Source organism: Podarcis vaucheri, assembly GCF_965113315.1.
Source record: "Podarcis vaucheri genome assembly, chromosome: 8".
Taxonomy (NCBI): domain Eukaryota; kingdom Metazoa; phylum Chordata; class Lepidosauria; order Squamata; family Lacertidae; genus Podarcis; species Podarcis vaucheri.
The window spans coordinates 48263036-48280676 of NC_138766.1; the positions used below are offsets into that span (position 1 = coordinate 48263036).

At 40.8% G+C, this 17641-nt stretch overlaps 1 protein-coding gene across 13 annotated transcripts in view; it reads left to right on the forward strand.

Moving 5' to 3' along the window:
* Positions 1-17641, forward strand: part of GREB1L (GREB1 like retinoic acid receptor coactivator) — a 163473-nt gene that overhangs the window by 98130 nt on the left and 47702 nt on the right. For 8 of the 13 annotated variants that reach the window (XM_082235090.1, XM_082235085.1, XM_082235093.1 and 5 more), the window contains 6 exons: positions 893-1069; positions 2975-3112; positions 9426-9557; positions 11402-11539; positions 12764-12907; positions 15017-15154. In XM_082235090.1, the coding sequence (XP_082091216.1) occupies positions 893-1069; positions 2975-3112; positions 9426-9557; positions 11402-11539; positions 12764-12907; positions 15017-15154 (867 nt within the window). The remainder of the gene's footprint in view (positions 1-892; positions 1070-2974; positions 3113-9425; positions 9558-11401; positions 11540-12763; positions 12908-15016; positions 15155-17641) is intronic. The other 5 variants (XM_082235096.1, XM_082235097.1, XM_082235086.1 and 2 more) reach the window with 2 other exon arrangements.

The following is a 17641-nucleotide window of genomic DNA, read 5'->3' on the forward strand; positions in this document are numbered from 1 at the left end:
ATCACCAGGGGACAATGTTTAGGAGATGGTTTTGTTACACCTCACTGGCCGATTGTCATTTGCCTTCTGTCGTCATGCAAAGTCCTCTTTGAAATCAGTAGGAAATCTACAATGGGTCAAGGATAATATATAGCCCTAACTTTATCCAGTAGAGCCCAATTAAAGATGTAATTTAGGCCACCTTGCGAAACTAGTTTGACCTTATGACCTTTCTTCCCAAGTCTTTTATGTTTAAAAGAGATTACAGTACTCTTTGGAGTGCTGAGCTTTCAACTTCTGTTTCAATGGTACTAAGTGCCTTGCCTCAAATATTTACTTATTTATGTCCTGTCAGAACCCCCTGTAAAAGGGAAAAGTCTGCTGTGAAAACATTACTTCTTACATCAGGGAATTCTGTGGACTAGAGAATATTGATTTCTCTCTCCCATCCACTCTAACTACTTTAAATCCTTTTTCCACACAAAATAAATCCAAGGGAAACCAAGGCAGCATTAACAGAAAACTTGAGATGAACATTGGGTTCTGGGTAGAAAATATGATCTTTGCATTCTAAAGCTGGCAAAGAAATATTGTTTTGTGGAAGGATACTGAGGATCTTAATAGAACTATCTGCTCCTCCTAATACTGTAGGGTTGATCTTCTAGAATGTACAAGAACAGGTGGAATCAAGGCTGGTGATACCTGGGGAGTAATATGAAGTTAGATGTCTCTCTTATCTTTTGTTTGTTCTTCAAGTTATTTGTGTGCAACTGGGAATATATTTGTTTCCAAGCAGGAATCTGGTGCATACAGTTAGTAGAAGCAAAATGAAGAGTTGGGATTGAATTGTTTTACTTCACAGAATATATTAGGAAGGATTTGATCTGTATTTTCTCTCCCCACCGCTCCTCAGGTTTTTCTGGGAACTGTATAGGCTGTGGAGAAAGAGGATTTCGATATTTCACTGAATTTTCCAACCACATTAACTTGAAGCTCACCACTCAGCCAAAGAAGCAGAAGCACTTAAAGTACTACCTAGTAAGGAGCTCCCAAGGTGTGCTGTCAAAGGGACCTTTAATATGCTGGAAAGGTAACAAGCATCCTGTTAGATGCATACCCTTTATTTTGGTTTAGAGAACTTTAAATGTAGCTTGACTAAATAGTAAGTTGCTGAACACCCCCCCTTTTTTTAAAGGGAAGGTTCCTATCATGATACTAAACAAATTCACACTTAACATTTATGGGTGAAGACCCAGAAACATAATAAGATGCCCTGAAAGTTTGCTATCCCTGCATGATTGTTTGCATACGTCCATGAACAACTGCTGCAGAAATATTCAGAACAATTGATGACAATGTAGTAAGTGAAAGTATTTGATAGACTAGTTCAATATTTCCTAACCTGGTATGATCCAGATGTTTTGGAATGCAATTTCTATCACTCCCAGCCAGCATGGTCGATGGGGATCTATTGTCCAGAACATATGAGGAGCACCAAGTTTGGGAAGACTGAGCTACAACCTCAGCTCAGGTTAGAGTTTAGAGCTCAGTTTAAAGAAGTAGAGCATCATGTTAACAACAAGAAGACCTTTTCTGATACCTGTTCATAAATATTTATTATGTTTTTATCTCACCCTTCCAACAAAGCATTCAAAGCAGCTAACATGGTTTCCTTTCTTTATTCTCACAACAACCCTGTGTGGCAGGTTAGGCTGAGAGAGAGTAGCCACATTGACATGGTTTACTGTGATGTGCACATGCTGGAATAATCTTATCCCTGGGCTCACATACTTCACGCGACCAGGACGAGAACTTTTGCAGCATCTGCTCTCAGTTTCCTTTAATCTCAGTTTGTGTGTGTGTGTTGTCTAGACAAGAGTTCATGATAAACCGCAGTCTGATAGACACAAGAAACTGATTGAGATTAAAGGAAGCTGAAATTAGATGCTACCAATGTCCTCCTCCGAGCTGCGCGGGAGGACAGAAGGAACCTGGGCTCATTCTAGCTCATTCGTGTTATGCCAAACCATGTTTTAGTGTCATGTGCGACACAGTTGGTGTGTGCCTGAGACCATTCCTTGTACTTCATGGCTGCCTATAGTTAGGTTTTAAGACCCAGGCCCTCCCCATTTGCTGTTTAACACTCTTTTCAACAACACACACTGGCCTTCACTAAACGAACAATAAGAGCTTTGTGAAAACTGCAGAAATCAAAAATTTGGTCAATGTTAATAGAAAGATCAGCTTCAGCACAAAGAGCCTGAAGTCAAATAATGTGTTTCAAGAACATTTGACAGTGATGGGCATAGATGGACCTATGCCAGAATTTAAACTTTTTCATTTTGCTTTGTGATTGCCTGAGAGATGAGATCAGAGAGAGCAAGCACCCTGGGCTAATATTTGCCAGTCTTCTGGATGTTTACAAAAGGCTTTCAATTAGCCAGCCATGCAGTGGAATTTCCTACTTGTCATAATATTCCTGGTCATGTGCAATTGCACTTAGTGTTGCTACTCCCTCACCTTCCTGCTCTGTCCCCACATGTGGCTTTCAAAAAGCCTTGAGTCTATAACTCTGTGCTTTATTTCATTGCTTCCCCGGTGCAACATCCTAGGTGTTTTTCTGCACACAAGTAAAACACTGGTTTTGCAGTTATGCAGAAGCCCTTTCTTTTGTTGCTATACATTTTTAAAAAATTACTTTTGACTTGCATAATATAGCACGGAATGGTGGTGTTATTTGGATTGGTCTTGAGCTCTCTTTGTGTGAAGATGTTCTCTCTCTTAAATCACTCTTGAGTTTCCCTAACAAAGCAGAAGGCTGATATTTGCTACACGGAATTTAACAGCTTTCTTAGCTGAAAACAGCCCTTTCTGACAAAATTCCAAGTGTTTTTATATCTGGCATTTCAAAAATGTTTAAAAAGATTTGTTGATGTTTTCAAACTTCCTTTTTTTGCTGAATTGTGAAACCTGGCTGCCTTAATATGTATTGTAGCTACTTCACTTGCAGAATGTAGAAGCAGGCCATCTTCTTCTGCTAGCCATTCTGCTAAACCTAGTTCTTCAGCGTCTCCATCTGTGACCCCTGAGAGTGGAACAGCTAATGGATACAAGCCAGGGTTCACTCAGACAGGTAAACACTATGAGTTAATTGTATCCTAGAGCTGACACTTGATGAAGCAGTGACTGTGCTGTCTGTTATGACTCACATCATATGGCTTGGGGTTTGCCGGAAGCCAAAGACACGAGCCATCCAAGTGTGAGGAGTCTTCAGCACACAATGCATCTCACTGTGGCTTGTGCAGAAGACCTTCTAAAGCCCCCCTGAAATGAATCAAGGTTGTGCTTGGGAGATTCCAGCTTATGTGTTTCTCATGCCAAAGACAGATCAACTGGGAAGAAATGTTTTTCCAGCATTTAAATGGTCCATCGTTTAGGTAACACTTTAGTTAGGATCTTAATGAACAGCTGTTTGGATGAAAACTCTTGTTTTATTTTTGGTTATGTTGTGTTTAATAAATTCACAGGCTCCTTTAAACTGCCACTGGTGTCTTAAAGGAAGTAAGTTGCAGGCTCTGTTTGGAAGACAATCTGATGCTTCATAAACTGTTTTATAATGCTACGAATGAGCATTATCCTCCTAGCCTGTCTCTCCTTGCTCCTGTCATGTGCTGGTTAACCAGCATTCAGCCTCTAATATTAAGCCTCTGGTTGTATTAAACTCTAGTTTAATAAAAGCCAGGATCTTTGCACCAAAGTTGACATGCAGTGTGGGGCGAAAGAGACAGGATGAAGAAGGTTTGTCTGAGTCCAGCGTCTCATAAAAAATAGTATATGTAGCCTCAGTTATCCTAAAAAGACCACATATAGCCAATGCAGATAATTCATTTAACTTTGGTTAAAAGACTGAGAGCAGGCCAAGGGGTCACACACATCATTCCCCCTCTCCATTATTGAGCTCAAATTTTACCCACCTGCTTTAATGGTATTTAAGTGACCGCAACTGTTAGCCATGGTTAAGAGTTCTTTTGCACAGGCTCATATTTTTAAATGGCATGCTTCAATAAATAAATATAAATGTAATTTTTTTTGGTACCTATAGTTCAACATTAAGTGGTAGAACAGAGTTGGTACGTTCTATTGAATTGTCTGAAGTCTATGTAGAATTTATATAAGCTCTGAAGGTAAATTGAATTCTTCATTGGCCAGAATCCTGATGAAGAGGGGGCGTTTTTAATCACTGGAAAGTTTGTTTTCTCCTACTACACCATATGTCTTGGCCAAATAGGAGTTCTGGGACCACATGGCAGGAAACCAATCTGGTTCCCTCCAGATGTTTGGAACTACAACTCCCATCAGTCCCAGCCTGCTGACCTGGGAAGACTGGTTTGGGCCAATGACAACACGGCCATAAAGGTTTACATTGTAACTGTGCCTGTATCTAACAAAAAGATCAGAAACCAAGACAGTTGTACCTTGGTTTTCAAACAGCTTAGTTCCTGAACATTTTGGCTTCCAAATGTCACAAGCCTGGAAGTGACTGTTCCGGTTTGCGAACTATTTTTGGAAGCCGAACTTCTGACAGGCTTCCGCAGCTTCCTGCAGCCAATCAGAAGCCGCAATTTGGTTTTCAAAAGTTTTGGAAGTCAAACGGACTTCCGGAACGGATTCCGTTCGACATCTGAGGTACAACTGTACTTCATTTGTTCTCCAGTGATGTCAACAATAAAAAAATACTGGGTTTCCAGAGTCTGTATTTCGACACACTTAAAGCAATGTAAATCATTCTTACATTGCATTTGAAACTTCTAGACCAGATTATTAAGGCTACAGCCCTGTCCACACTTTTCTGGGAACAAGACCCATTGATTTCAGTGGGAATTATTTCTGGGTGACTCTACTGTAAGAAGCCCCAAACCCAATGCAAAGAAAGTTTTCTCTGTGTTTTGTGTATGAGAGAAGAGAGAGCAGGGGGAAGGGAGAGAGAAATATTGGCTTTGAGGTTTCTTGGCATAGAAATATGTAGTCATAGGAGAAGCTATTCTACCTAGAACAGAGGTGGCCAACTCCCAAGAAACTGCGGTCTACTCACAGAGTTAAAAACTGGCAGTGATCTACCCCCTTTTTGGGGGGGTTCAAGTCAAAGTTGTTCAGCTTTTTTTAGGGAGGAGGAAAGCCCCATTTTCTTGCAGTTCTGGCAGGAGTTGGTGAGATTTTTGGGAGGAGGAGGAAAGCCTATTTTTAGGGGTTCAGGTCAAACTTGTTGAGCTTCTTTGGGGGGAGCCAGTGATCTACCAGTGATCTACCACAGACGTCCAGTGATCTACCAGTAGATCACGATCTACCTGTTGGGCGTGCTTGACCTAGAATAATGAGTAATCTTATTACACCTGCCAAGTCAATAAACGTACCTTCTATGCTCTTCTTTTGCCTTATCAGCTCTTCATGATTTTCATTTGGTTTGTTCTTCCAGATCACTGTTTGTTTGTCAGGTCATAGCTGTCAAACCCTTTTTACCTCCTGCCAGAGTTATAATCTTTAAATGAAGACACTTATCACATTACCTTCATTAATAAATACAAATGCCACCTAATATAATAAAAATGCAAGTTTTATTATATACACCAATCCTGAGGAGCCATGGCTTTTGATAGGATATGAGATTTATATTTGTTTATTTAGAACATTTGTATGTTGATTTTCTCCCCAGTAAGCCACAGAAGGCAGCTAACAATAACTCGTTAAAATACCATTAAATCAATCGCAGAAATAAAACTGAAGGAAACAGACAGGAAAATGTTATCTCACAGTACAAAACTGGAAAAAAACAAGCTACAGCACATTTAAAAACAATTCAACCCACTTTTACCAGCATGCCAGTCAGATCAAAGCTTCACCAAAAGCAGACCAGAAGAATAAGAAAGTTAAGTGACAAATGTTTGAGTTGTCTTTGCCTGGTGCCTAAAAGAGAATTTAACAATGTCTCAGGCCAGTTCCTTGTCATTCAAAAGAATGGAGAGCAGAAACAAAAAAGGCCACTTGGAGGGTGACTAGTTCATAGATTCCATGTGTTGAAATCGATTCCCTTTTTCAGGTGCATTCTACTATGCTCATTGTAGACAAGGCCAATGGGATTAGGAAATACACAAGATGAGTCTGTTAGGAAGGAGGAGGAGCTGGAGTACACAGAATACCACTTTGCAACTTTCATTTTTGATAGTAATATATAGCTGGCTGGTGGGAATTGTTGTCCAAAACATCTGAAGGGAACTAGGTTGGCAAATGATTCTATAAGTAGGATGTATAAGAAGACAAGGCTCCTCTTCCTCCAACAGCTGGGGATTTCTGGAGGTGCAACTTGTCATGCAGGGGTAAGAAAACTGTTCCTGTTGCCTCTTCTACATAACTATAAAGTGCACAGGAGTCCTATGAAAACATCCGGTCCCTGAATCTTGGATACCTTACTCATGTTTTCAAACGAAAAGCGCCATTTTCTTTTGGGGCCCTCACACCCAGTGCTTGTGTATCAGTGTGTGTGTTAGGGTTGTTTTTCTAACCAACTTCTAAGCATTGTATATTTTTAACATTGTAGTTCTTATTTATTTATTTTTATCACGTATATGTTAACGCTCCTAAAATTTACTAAATGCGGAAATTGAGAACAAGGCGGCCTCTGCCCAAAGGCTTGCACTCTAAAACGCATAGCAGAAAAGGAAATAGGGCAGGGCAGGGAAGTGAAAAATAAGATGAGAGCTTCTGTTCTAGAAATGCTGCGTATTGGGCTTTATATGTACACATAATTCCTGTTGTGTTTCTTTGTAAGTACAGAATTAAGGCTGTTGCCTGAATATAACTAAGCCACAGAGATTATTGTTGTCGTTTTAATCACTTTCTCTGTATAAGTCTGTACAGTATATGAAAAAATATGACCACTGGTTTGCCTTACATTGCAGCTTCTAGCTACCTTGGTGACTGGAACCATGATATGTAGATCTTTGTCATGCTGCTGTTAGTTTTTCCAAGCAGAATGGGATATATCCAGCCCATCAAGCCCCCATACTAGCCCACAATTGAGTGATATGGTAGTGCAAGAGGGTGCTCTTCCAGATTTCTTTGCCGTGCTTCCCTGCACTGATCGTTCTCAAAAAGCATCAGTGTTTTATAGCGCAGTCAGGCTTTTGGCAAATGATATTAAATTCCTGTGTCTATTCCTCACCGTCATTATTCCAGCTGGCAAACAGCCCCCTTCTACCTCTCTTCCCCTCCCCAGCACAGCACTGGTTGTTCTCAGAGTGTTGTGTTATCTCTGGGGTATTTAATTTCTGCCTTCTACTTTTTCTCAGTGGTTATTTTCACTGGGGCTGATGTAGGCTGAAACAAACAAGCCCTGTTTACTTTCTTCATCTGCACAGTGAAATCCAGCATGCACTGTTTTCAAGGAAAAGTCCACTCCAATTAAATGCATGTTGCGTAATCTGTTTTGCTTCTGTTAATTATGGGGAGGCGATGGTCGTAATTATCCAGGGCTTTCCATGTGGAAATCATGATTAGACTGAATCATTCTGTTGCTGATGGCTTATGAGTCTGACGAGGACTCAGAGGACTGGAGAAGAATTATGGGCTATCACCGTGAAATGGGAGCATGTCTCAGTTTACCTGCTGTTAATGGGGCACCCTTCTGAATGATAACTAAGCATTATTGAGCTCATCACTTACTTTAAAAGGAGAAAATGGGGCAACAGGATATTGCCTGAGGTGCTTTATATCCACATGGGGCAGTATGAAACTGCTTGGTGTAGGGGGTTCCTACACTTTGGGTGCCTATGGTAGCCAACAAAACAGTAGTGGACACCAGGATTTTTCACCAGTGAAGGAGTCCTGATATCAACTAATGCACCTCTAAAATTGATCATGAAGTCAGGGGTGGCTCTCTGGGTTGGAGACTGTTCCTACAGTGACACTACGCCTTGGAAATGAAGCCTGCCTAGGTGTGAAATCATCCTCACACAGTTGTGCTGCACCTTAGGCTTCCCAAGTGCCTCCAGATCTAGTGCAACTGTGGGAAGATCCCTCGCAAGTTCCTAGGTTGAAAGGAAGGGTGTGTTTTATCATATTTGCCAGAAGGTGGTAGACCCCTCTCCATGGCCAGCATAATTGTGGACCCTAACTTGGAGCTTTCCCAGTCCCCCAGAACCAACTTCGTGATTCTGAGCTTGATGACCCAAGACATCCCCTACAGCAGTGGGACAGCAGCAACCACTAGTAATCTGGTGCGTGCGTGATAGGGTTGCCATATTTCGAAGAGCAAAAAAGAGGACACATTTGCCGACTTTTACTTTTAACTATGAATCGCTATGCAGACTCTCATTTTACATACCCATGCAAAAGAGGACATGTCCTAGGAAAAGAAGACATATGTCAACCCTAGCTGGCAGCAGGGAAGAGAAGCTAAAAGGAGCTTATCCTGGGATTAAATTGACGTTCAGAACTTGATGGAAGGCACATGTCCCCAAAACCTGGTGAAATAACTTGGGTGAGCTAAGCTACTGGCCCTAGCAAATACTAATTAAAATCTTGCATGCTCTCCTGAATCAGGTTCTCTTTATCTTCAGCTTTCATAGTTGATTTTCTGTGCTTATGCAGCAGTTGTTGAATGCTGGTAGCTTTGAGCATTGTATAAACTTTTCCTTCTACCCTAGTCTGGTCAAGGAGGCGTTTGAAACACCATCAACACCTATACTACTAAAGAATAAAGTATGTGGGATAAGCACCCATTCCCTGGGCAGTGCTCCTTCTCTATATCATACCATATCTGACACCTGTGTCCAGTGTAATTTTTGGCAAATACCAGTAGTTATTTCTGAAATTCTCTGGTTTCTGGAAGCTCTTTTTTTCTTTCAAATGGTTAGTATATGCTATGGTCAAGTACAACAACAAATCTATAGGATCATGAGTCACTCAGTTCTGATCTTGGCTTTATTTAATTGGGCTGTTGGTGATTTATTTCTGCTTTGCATATCTGATAAATGGAAAGTGTACCTACTTGCAAGCTCTATGAGTTTAATTTACAGGCTTGTATCCACTTACCTAGGAGTAAACTCTATTTAACGCAATGGGACTTATTTTCGAGTAGAAACATACAGACTTGTATGTAAGTCTCATAAAAGATGAAACTGCTTACTTGGAAGTAACCTTAGTTGAATACATGAGAGTATGTATTCGTAACTTGTTCCAGGATTTAAACCACTTTCATAGTAAGTATTAAAAAATATAAATGCCTTGAATGTGTTATAAGTTTACAATTGCCTTGAATGTGCTATAAGTGGTAAGTATATGATATGTTTGTAAATAATCAGCATTTGCAATGAGCTCATGTAAGTGACACCTTAGGAAAATTCAAAGATAATGTAGATTTTGTAAAGTAGTTTCAACAATCTCTTTGACAGACTCCTCAGTGTTCAGTCCAGCACAATCTTCATCTGCTAATTTAAGTGGAATTCAAGATTTGTCCCGGAATAAGAACATAGTGAAACCACTTGCTTTGCCGGTACAACTTGTAGGAAACACATTTGCAACAGGTAATATGTCTTCCTCAGAGTTCAGGAGGGCTGATATAAAGTTATTTGTGTGAGGAAAAGGAGTCAACTTGCATTCACCTAAATTTATAAAGTTGTATGTTAATTTTCTCAAAACATAGATCTATTAGCTATGCAATTTTCTTTCTGAAACAAGATGCCACAACAAGGAATGTTTGATATCTCTCTAAAAGGTTGCTGTTATCCACACATTATTTTCATAATAATCATACTGATGTGTGTGAGACCTTTATTTATTCTGTTTATGTATTTGTTTACGAAAATAGTTATATACTGCTGTATCATAAATATATATCACAGTGATTTACATTTCCTCCAAGTAGCTGAAGGTGTCATATCTTCCCTTTTACCTTCATGTCCTATGATGTAGGTTGGGCTAAGATAGTGGCCGGGTTTGCACATAACACTAAGCCATGGTTAACATTAGCCATGGTTTATAAACTAACAACATACTGTGACTTAAAAACATGGTTTGTTCGTGGTTAATACACCATGGCTAAGCTGCTGAGCCAGAATCAGGTAATCAAATTGTGGTTTAGCATGACATGTGAACCAGGTCATAGTGAATTGCCCACTGCCACTCAGTGAGCTTCATATCACAGTGGGAATTTGAACCTGGGTCTTCCCAGTTCTAGTCTGATAATCTGACTCTCATCATCAACAGATTAACAGTGCTGTGCACCAATTTATTCATTTAGTAAATAATAAATTAACTAAAACACAAAGTCAAAGCAGCATGGGCACTGCCCAAACATCTGGTTTCCACAATTGGTCTGTAGTAGTTGGTAATCAGACTTGCTAATTCTTGTAATAGGGGACTCTTCCAGAATCCTATGACTGGAAGAATATTAGCAGGTCAGGATCGCCCCTCTTTCCAAAATGTTCAGTGGTTGGAAAACCTTCTGATTTAAGGTGAAGCCGTAGTTTCACATCCAACAACTGCTGTCATCCCAAAGAGGAGTGGGGAGATCAGACTCCCTCCATCAAGCCCTACTCCTACGAGAAACATGCAAGGCTACCATGGGTGTAGCCAGGATTTTTGTTGTGGGAACAGAACCAATGTGATTGGTCAGTTAAGTACTTATATTGTTTTACTTGATCTAAGGGAGAGGGGCAGCTGCTTTGGCTACGCCCATGCTGTTTCCCCTTCGACATACCCCCCTCCCATGATAAAAATGATGGATATAAATAATCTCACATAGGGCTTGTGAAAATTCCTCTTCCTAGGCAACTATTAAAGGTGTAGGAACGTTGTCCTCTTCTGCATCTAGCTGCTCAGGGCACTCTGACATGAACAAAGACTGTATAGAGCTGTGCTTGATGAATTTCACCCCTTCCTAGTACATAGATTTCTTTTGTGTATCCAAATTCATATCTGAGCATTTTGTCCAGGTACTTAATGTACCTTCTGGGAAAATAGTGTTTCAGTCATTAAGGCTCTAAATATAGCTGTGTTTCATAAAATGAGACTAAAACACTTAAAAAAACTAACAATTCTTGGGGGATCTAGTCAAGGCAAACTAAAATGATCAGATGCCTTTTTACTAGGACTGCCAACAGATTTACCTGAGAGTAAGCGCCACTGAACCAAGTGGGATTTAACTTTTGGGTAGACTTGCATAGGACTGTGCTGATCCCACTTTGTTCTTAACTTTATAGTTTATGCTAGAAAATATAGAAGCCCTACACAACGGTTCAAATGCATAGGGTGCAATTTGTGCACACATTGCTTTTATCAGCTTACTGTAGCCTTTCTAGGTTCTTCAATATGCATGTTCATTTGCCAACAGTCACCTAATGGGTACTCTGTATTTTGTTACATTCAGCTCCCCTGTCTCTGCGTGCCACTGATGTTGCTAGTGGAAACAACCATGGAGGAAGGACTAATGTGATAAGCTCTACAGTCTCCCGACCTGTGCCTCACTCGATGTCTCCTGGCCCTAGCAATGCGGCTGGGGAGCCAGGTAAAAAGCAACAACACAAAACCCTCTGAATTTGTAATTATTTCAATATAGCCTCAATGGGTTTGTGGTTAACATTCAGATAATCAGGGTTTTGAATGAATAAGAGTGCTGCACCATATTGGAATGGAGTGCAAAAGAAACACCCTTTGGATGAAACAAGAGGCATTTCAGACATTTAGTGCCTGTAATAATGTTCTGGGATGCTCCTCAATGCTCCCACTTACAGCGGCCACACCTCCCAGCCTTGCATGATCCTAAAAAGAGGGTTGCTTTCCTTATAAGCTCAGCTGATCCCTGCACTCTGCAGGAGTGGGCCTCCAGATGGAACCTGATCAGGAAGTCATTCAGCACAATACAGGAAGTGACAACTGCCCTTTGGAATTCCCTCCTGCTAAATATTAGGCAGGCATCTTCTCTGTTTGTACTTTTGGTGCCTACTGAGGGCCTTCCTTTTTCAACAAGCCTTTTAAGTTCAGATCATTCCCAGTCTGCACCTCTATTGGAATTGCTTCTTAAATGTTTTTGTGTTTGTAGATGCTTTAGTTGTTTTATCACTTTGGTATGTTTTTCATGCAGGGCTGCTTTTGAGTGGGAAGGCAGGAATATAAATTTAATAAATTAATGGTGATCCTAATCCCTGATCTGCAATGCTGAGGGAGTGGTGTGGAAGTGTCCCTCCTCTGGGTACTGGTGCTGTGGAAACCCCTGCTGCACCTGCAGAAGACTTGAGCTGATTTGCATGAACAATGTTCTTTCTAGTGGTAACCAGTAAAAGGCCCTGAAATGGGAGCCTTTCAGAAGCAAAGTGGGTCAATCCAAGTCAGCCGGATTTTTAAGGCCCCTCATTTTCTGAACAAGAGTTGAGGTCCCTCTGCTGCGCTAGCCTAGAGCTGACACAGCAAAAATTTAAAAAGGGAGCAAAAACACTCCACCACTGCCTTCTGCCCTGACCAGAAATACATTCATATATGGTGGTGATTCTGCTGCTTGGTCAGAATTAGGATTGCTCTGTCTTTTCCTCCTTGCCTGATTGTGGGTTCCCTGTAACTGGAACACTTGCTCATTTCTGAGGCAATTAAAAGTGTTAAGGGATCACTGGACCTTACTGGGCAAATCACCTATTGTCAAGCTCCCGTTACACATTTGTTTGGGTTTCTGTTTAAATTAGCGCAAGCTCTCATCTCTCTCTCTTCTTTGTTTTGTTTGTGCATTGTTTCAACCTAGCATCCATGTCCAGTTCTGGGCCCCCCAAGAAACGACACCGGGGATGGTCCCCTGGATCACCAGTCGCTCCTCCTCCTCCTCCGCCTCCTCCTCCTCCTGGCTTAGTTGTGCCTGTTCCTGCCATTCGACCTCTTCCAAGATCAGGCAAGATCCTAAGATGTGCCTTTGTCCACACTAGATTTGTCTCACTTCTCTGCAACCAAAAGAACATGTCATTACTAATAGCACTGTGACCCACCTGGCTTAAACCCATCACTAAGTGTTTTCAAATGCATTTACAAATACATTATTGAGTTAGATGAGATAATTGGGTACCCCCAATGTCCAGCTGTATGTCAGCATGCCCTTTTCTCCATGATGTGGAAAACTTTACTCCCAAATTTCAAGATTTCATAATTGGCGAAGTTCAGTTGTCTTTTGCGTTCAGAGTAGACCCACTGAAATCCATGGACACAATTAACTTAGCTCCATAGTGCAATAGTAAAACTTTGAAAAGCTAAGCAGGGTCCAGTATGGTTTTAAATTGGATGGGGGACTGTATGTTGAGATTCCTGCATTGCAGGGCTTTGGACTAGATAACCCTCAGCGTCCCTTCCAACTCTGTGATTCCATGAATTTGTTAGCTGGATGTAGCCCATTACTTTAAAATTGCATTCCTCTCTGTGTAGCTACTGCTTTACTGGGCTATCAATAAAGCTAAATGCATTTATCAGTCAAATACTCCATTTGAATCCAATGCAAAATTACATGCATATTTGCACACATCAGCTGTCTCATAGTCCTGCCTTCCAGTATTTTAATGCAGTCATTCACCCATCATCTGCCACTACTTATTACTGGCACTTTGTGCATTCCCTGTCTTTTGAGTTTTTCTATTCTGCGGCATATTTAAAAATTATTAACCCCTATATGTACTCTGGACCACAGTCTGATTTAACAAGAGCATTTTTTATAACCGAACGTTGCAGTCACATTCTGGATGGAAATATGGGTTTAAGTTCCATGCTTCTCTTCTTAAGGGGCAACGTACAAATCCATTCACAACTCAGCCACTCCAAAAACCAGTATGCATGTGCATCTATGAAATGTGCTCCATGTGCCTTTTTTTGCTGGTAATTTTAAAGTCCGAATTTCTATAATGAAACTTCTCTCTTATTAGAATATTAAAATTCAGATTGCACATAATTGACATGTACATAAAATTGCATATGTATTTTTCCAACCCATGTCTTGTGGTTTGGAAATATAGTGGGTGATAATCAGTGTTAGTTGTACTCCGAATGGATCCAGTGAAGTTAACCAACATAGCTAACTTAGGTCCATTAATTGCAGTGGGTCTACTCTGAGTAGGACTTAGTTGAATATGATGCACCTTATGGGCACACATGGGATTTAAATTCTGCTATACAGAGAAAATGAGAAGGCATCTTTTGTGCTCAAGGCCACTCCCTCATTTCTGTGGGATTACTTTGAAGTATGTTGTTAATGGATAACAGTAGTCCATACTAAGAGGGTATTAATTTTAAATAATCCATTTACTGGTTGATTAAAATCCTTGTATAAATCAAGGAAGATACCTGTAGCTTCAAAACAGCAACCTTGTTTTACGTTTGAGCAACTTCTAGATTATTGCAGATCATTGGGGAAGCCTTACAATTACATCAAAGATGAGGATTATCTCTAGTTCTTAAGATGCATTTGGGGTCTTCTTTTACTTTAAAAACCACCGTGGCTCCTTCATGATGAAAGCTTAATTTTAATGTTTGTGATTTCAGAAGCATGTAAACCAATATTAAATTGGCAGACTGTGTTTAGTTCTCTAATCAGCATGTCATCGGTCATAGGTTAGCATGGACTCTCATCCTTTCTTTATGCTGACAGGTAGCCGTAAAAGGTGGCCCCAGTGAACAGCTCCTAGCCCAGCACCTGGCTTTGTAAGAAGATGCATATTCCTCTTTGGCCCCTTTAGTTTCCCCCTCACCCTTAGCTACAAACAATACAGTAACTCCTTTATATATATATATAGAAAAAGGTCATTTGTTTTATGGGGTGGAGTTAAGGAAGGGTATTTGGTTCTTTATTTAAATTTGTTATAGCCGCTAGAGGAAATGCAGAAGTGTTTTGAATTTTATTGTGATTAATGATCAGTGGAAATGGGAGGGGTTTTCTTTCCCCTTAAATTGTTCGTAGGGCCAAATCACAGTATGAGTCTTTTAGTAATGGGAGTTTTCTTTCCCCTTCTGTATTTTATAGAGCCTCTTTTGTCAGTCCCAGTTCCTCAATCAATGTTAACTGGAATTTTACAGCCTCAGCCCATCCCTGCAGGGGAGACTGTAATAGTTCCTGAAAATCTGCTGAATAACTCAGGAGTCAGGCCAGTAATACTGATAGGTAAGCTCAGAATATGAAATAAAACCATCTGATGTTATGCTTTGGGTTTTTCTGTTTATTTAAAAAAACTTTTGAAATCTAAATATTGCAGCTCTTTATCTGTGAAACACAGTAAGAATCCAGTTCACTCCTTTTTCTTGCTGGAAAGGCGCCAGACCATTTCCAAGCATTCCAAATGTGTCATCCCAGGGATGTTCTGTGTTAACTGAAGAATGTTTTATCATTTGAAACCCATTGCTGAAGCCTAACTTGAAAGAGGCTATCTGTGCGTCATATTTGGCTCTTTAGCGAGGAACTAAAGGAAATAAGCTCTTTGCGCAGCCTGTGAGATAATTTATCCTTGACATTAGAACTGTGCTTTAATTAGCAGAGAATTTAATCATTGAAAAGCAGCATTAAGCTGCAACGTAAGAATCAAAAGAGGAACTGACTTAAACCCTAATTTGCTAAATGAAAAAATAGAAAACAACTAAATGAAACAACTGATATTTTTTAAAAAGTGTACTTGTATAAAATATTCCAACTCCCTTTTATAGGATGTTGCATAGTTAAATGTAGATGACTGCCATTAAGAGTTTAAGTATAAGACCTTTCACATTCATGCCATACATTTAAAGCATATGGCTTCCTACAAAGAATCCTTGGAACTGCAGTTTTTAAGGGTGCTGTAAATTGTAGTTATGCGTAAGGTTAATTATGTTTCCCAGAATTCTTCAGTGGAAGCCATGTACTTTATAAATTGTGCATGTGACCCTATTGGGCCCACTTTGTTGTATTATTTAATTTGGAAATGTCAACTGCAAAGTGTCTTCGGCTCACTCGCATCCCTTCCTTCCCTCTTTACTTCAAGGGAAATGTAGTCCTTTTAAATGTGATTAGTTTAATGGCCCTGTTATCTTTCTGGTGGTGGTTTTTTATTTCTTTTTTGCAGTTGTGAATTAGGTTGTTCAAAATTATGTCTAGGTTTCTCACTTGTTAAACATCTTAAAAGTGTGTCCGTGCCAACTGTTTTTTTCTGGCATGCTGTTGCATGCATCCTTCATCACATTCCCACTGATATCCTTGATCAGAGCTCTGCTTCTGGGTTTTGCAAGCTAGAGAGGGAGCACCTCATTATAACTGATTTCCCCCTGGCAGTATGCCTGAGCAAACATTGCTTGGTCATTGCCCAAGCAAACGTCTCCCATGAAGTGGCGGGAGCTCTTCCAAGGCTAGGGTCCTTGGTTGCAAGCAGAACCTGGCTGGCAGCTTCTGTGTTTAGTCAGTTTCATTGCTAAATTGGGTGAGGGTGAAGATAAAAATTCCCTCTAGTTACTTATTTTCTTTAAGAGCCAAGTGGACAAACCAGTTGCTTGCTTCTTGCCTGTGGGGTTTCACTTTGACACATCAAATAGCAGACATGGGCAACCCCTGTTAGGCTGGAAGACTTATTGGCAAGCCATTGATGTTGACTTGGCCCTGTAGAGTGCAAAGAGAACTATAGAAACTTGCCAACACTGGAGGAGGCTATAAGTAAGCACCTGAGGGCTGTCTAAACTTTGCCTGAAACTTGCCATTCCCGCTTTCAGCTGAGCAGTGCGGTGTTTTCCTTGAGCAAAATAGTCACAACAGGCATACAGGAATAAAGCCGTGCCCTATGTCAAAAATTATGGCCATTAATGGACCAAATTAGCACACACTGCACCAAGAAAAAAATATTCTAAAAAAGAATTAGGTGTGGCATAAGAGTATAGGAAATTGTCTCACAGTGGGTCAAATCATTACATCTAGCTCAGTGTTGAATCTGTCTGGGGATGCTGGGGATCAAATCTGGGACCTTGTACAGACAAATCATGGGTTCTGCCGTTGAGCTTGAGGCCTTCTGGGTGTGTCGTGACCCTGCAGACTGAGCTCTACTGTTAGCATGGGAAGTTGATGTAGCTAGGATTCCAGACTTGGGCATAGAAATAGTAACTAACAGAACAGTACCAGTACTGCTGTTACTGTATTTTAACTCATGTTTTTAAATGAGGCAGTGTCATGGGTGGCACTGTGGTCTAAACCAGAGAGCCTCTTGGGCTTGCCGATCAGAAGGTCGGCAGTTTGAATCCCTGCGACGGGGTAAGCTCCTGCTGCTTGGTCCCTGCTCCTGCCAACCTAGCAGTTCGAAAGCACGTCAGAGTGCAAGTAGATGAATAGGTACCACTCTGGCGGGAAGGTAAATGGCATTTCTGTGTGCTGCTCTGGTTCACCAGAAGCAGCTTAGTCATGCTGGCCACATGACCCAGAAAAACAGTCGGTGGACAAACGCCGGATCCCTCGGCCTGTAAAGTGAGATGAGTGCCGCAACCCCAGAGTTGTCTGTGACTGCACTTAACTGTCAGGGGTCCTTTTCCTTTACCTTTTAAATGAGGCAAGCCTTCAGTTGTGTTGGGCCTGACCAGTTTCAGTAAGGCTGAGACTGGGGTCTTGTCATCTGGGCAGCCCAGAACCTTCAGACAGACTGCC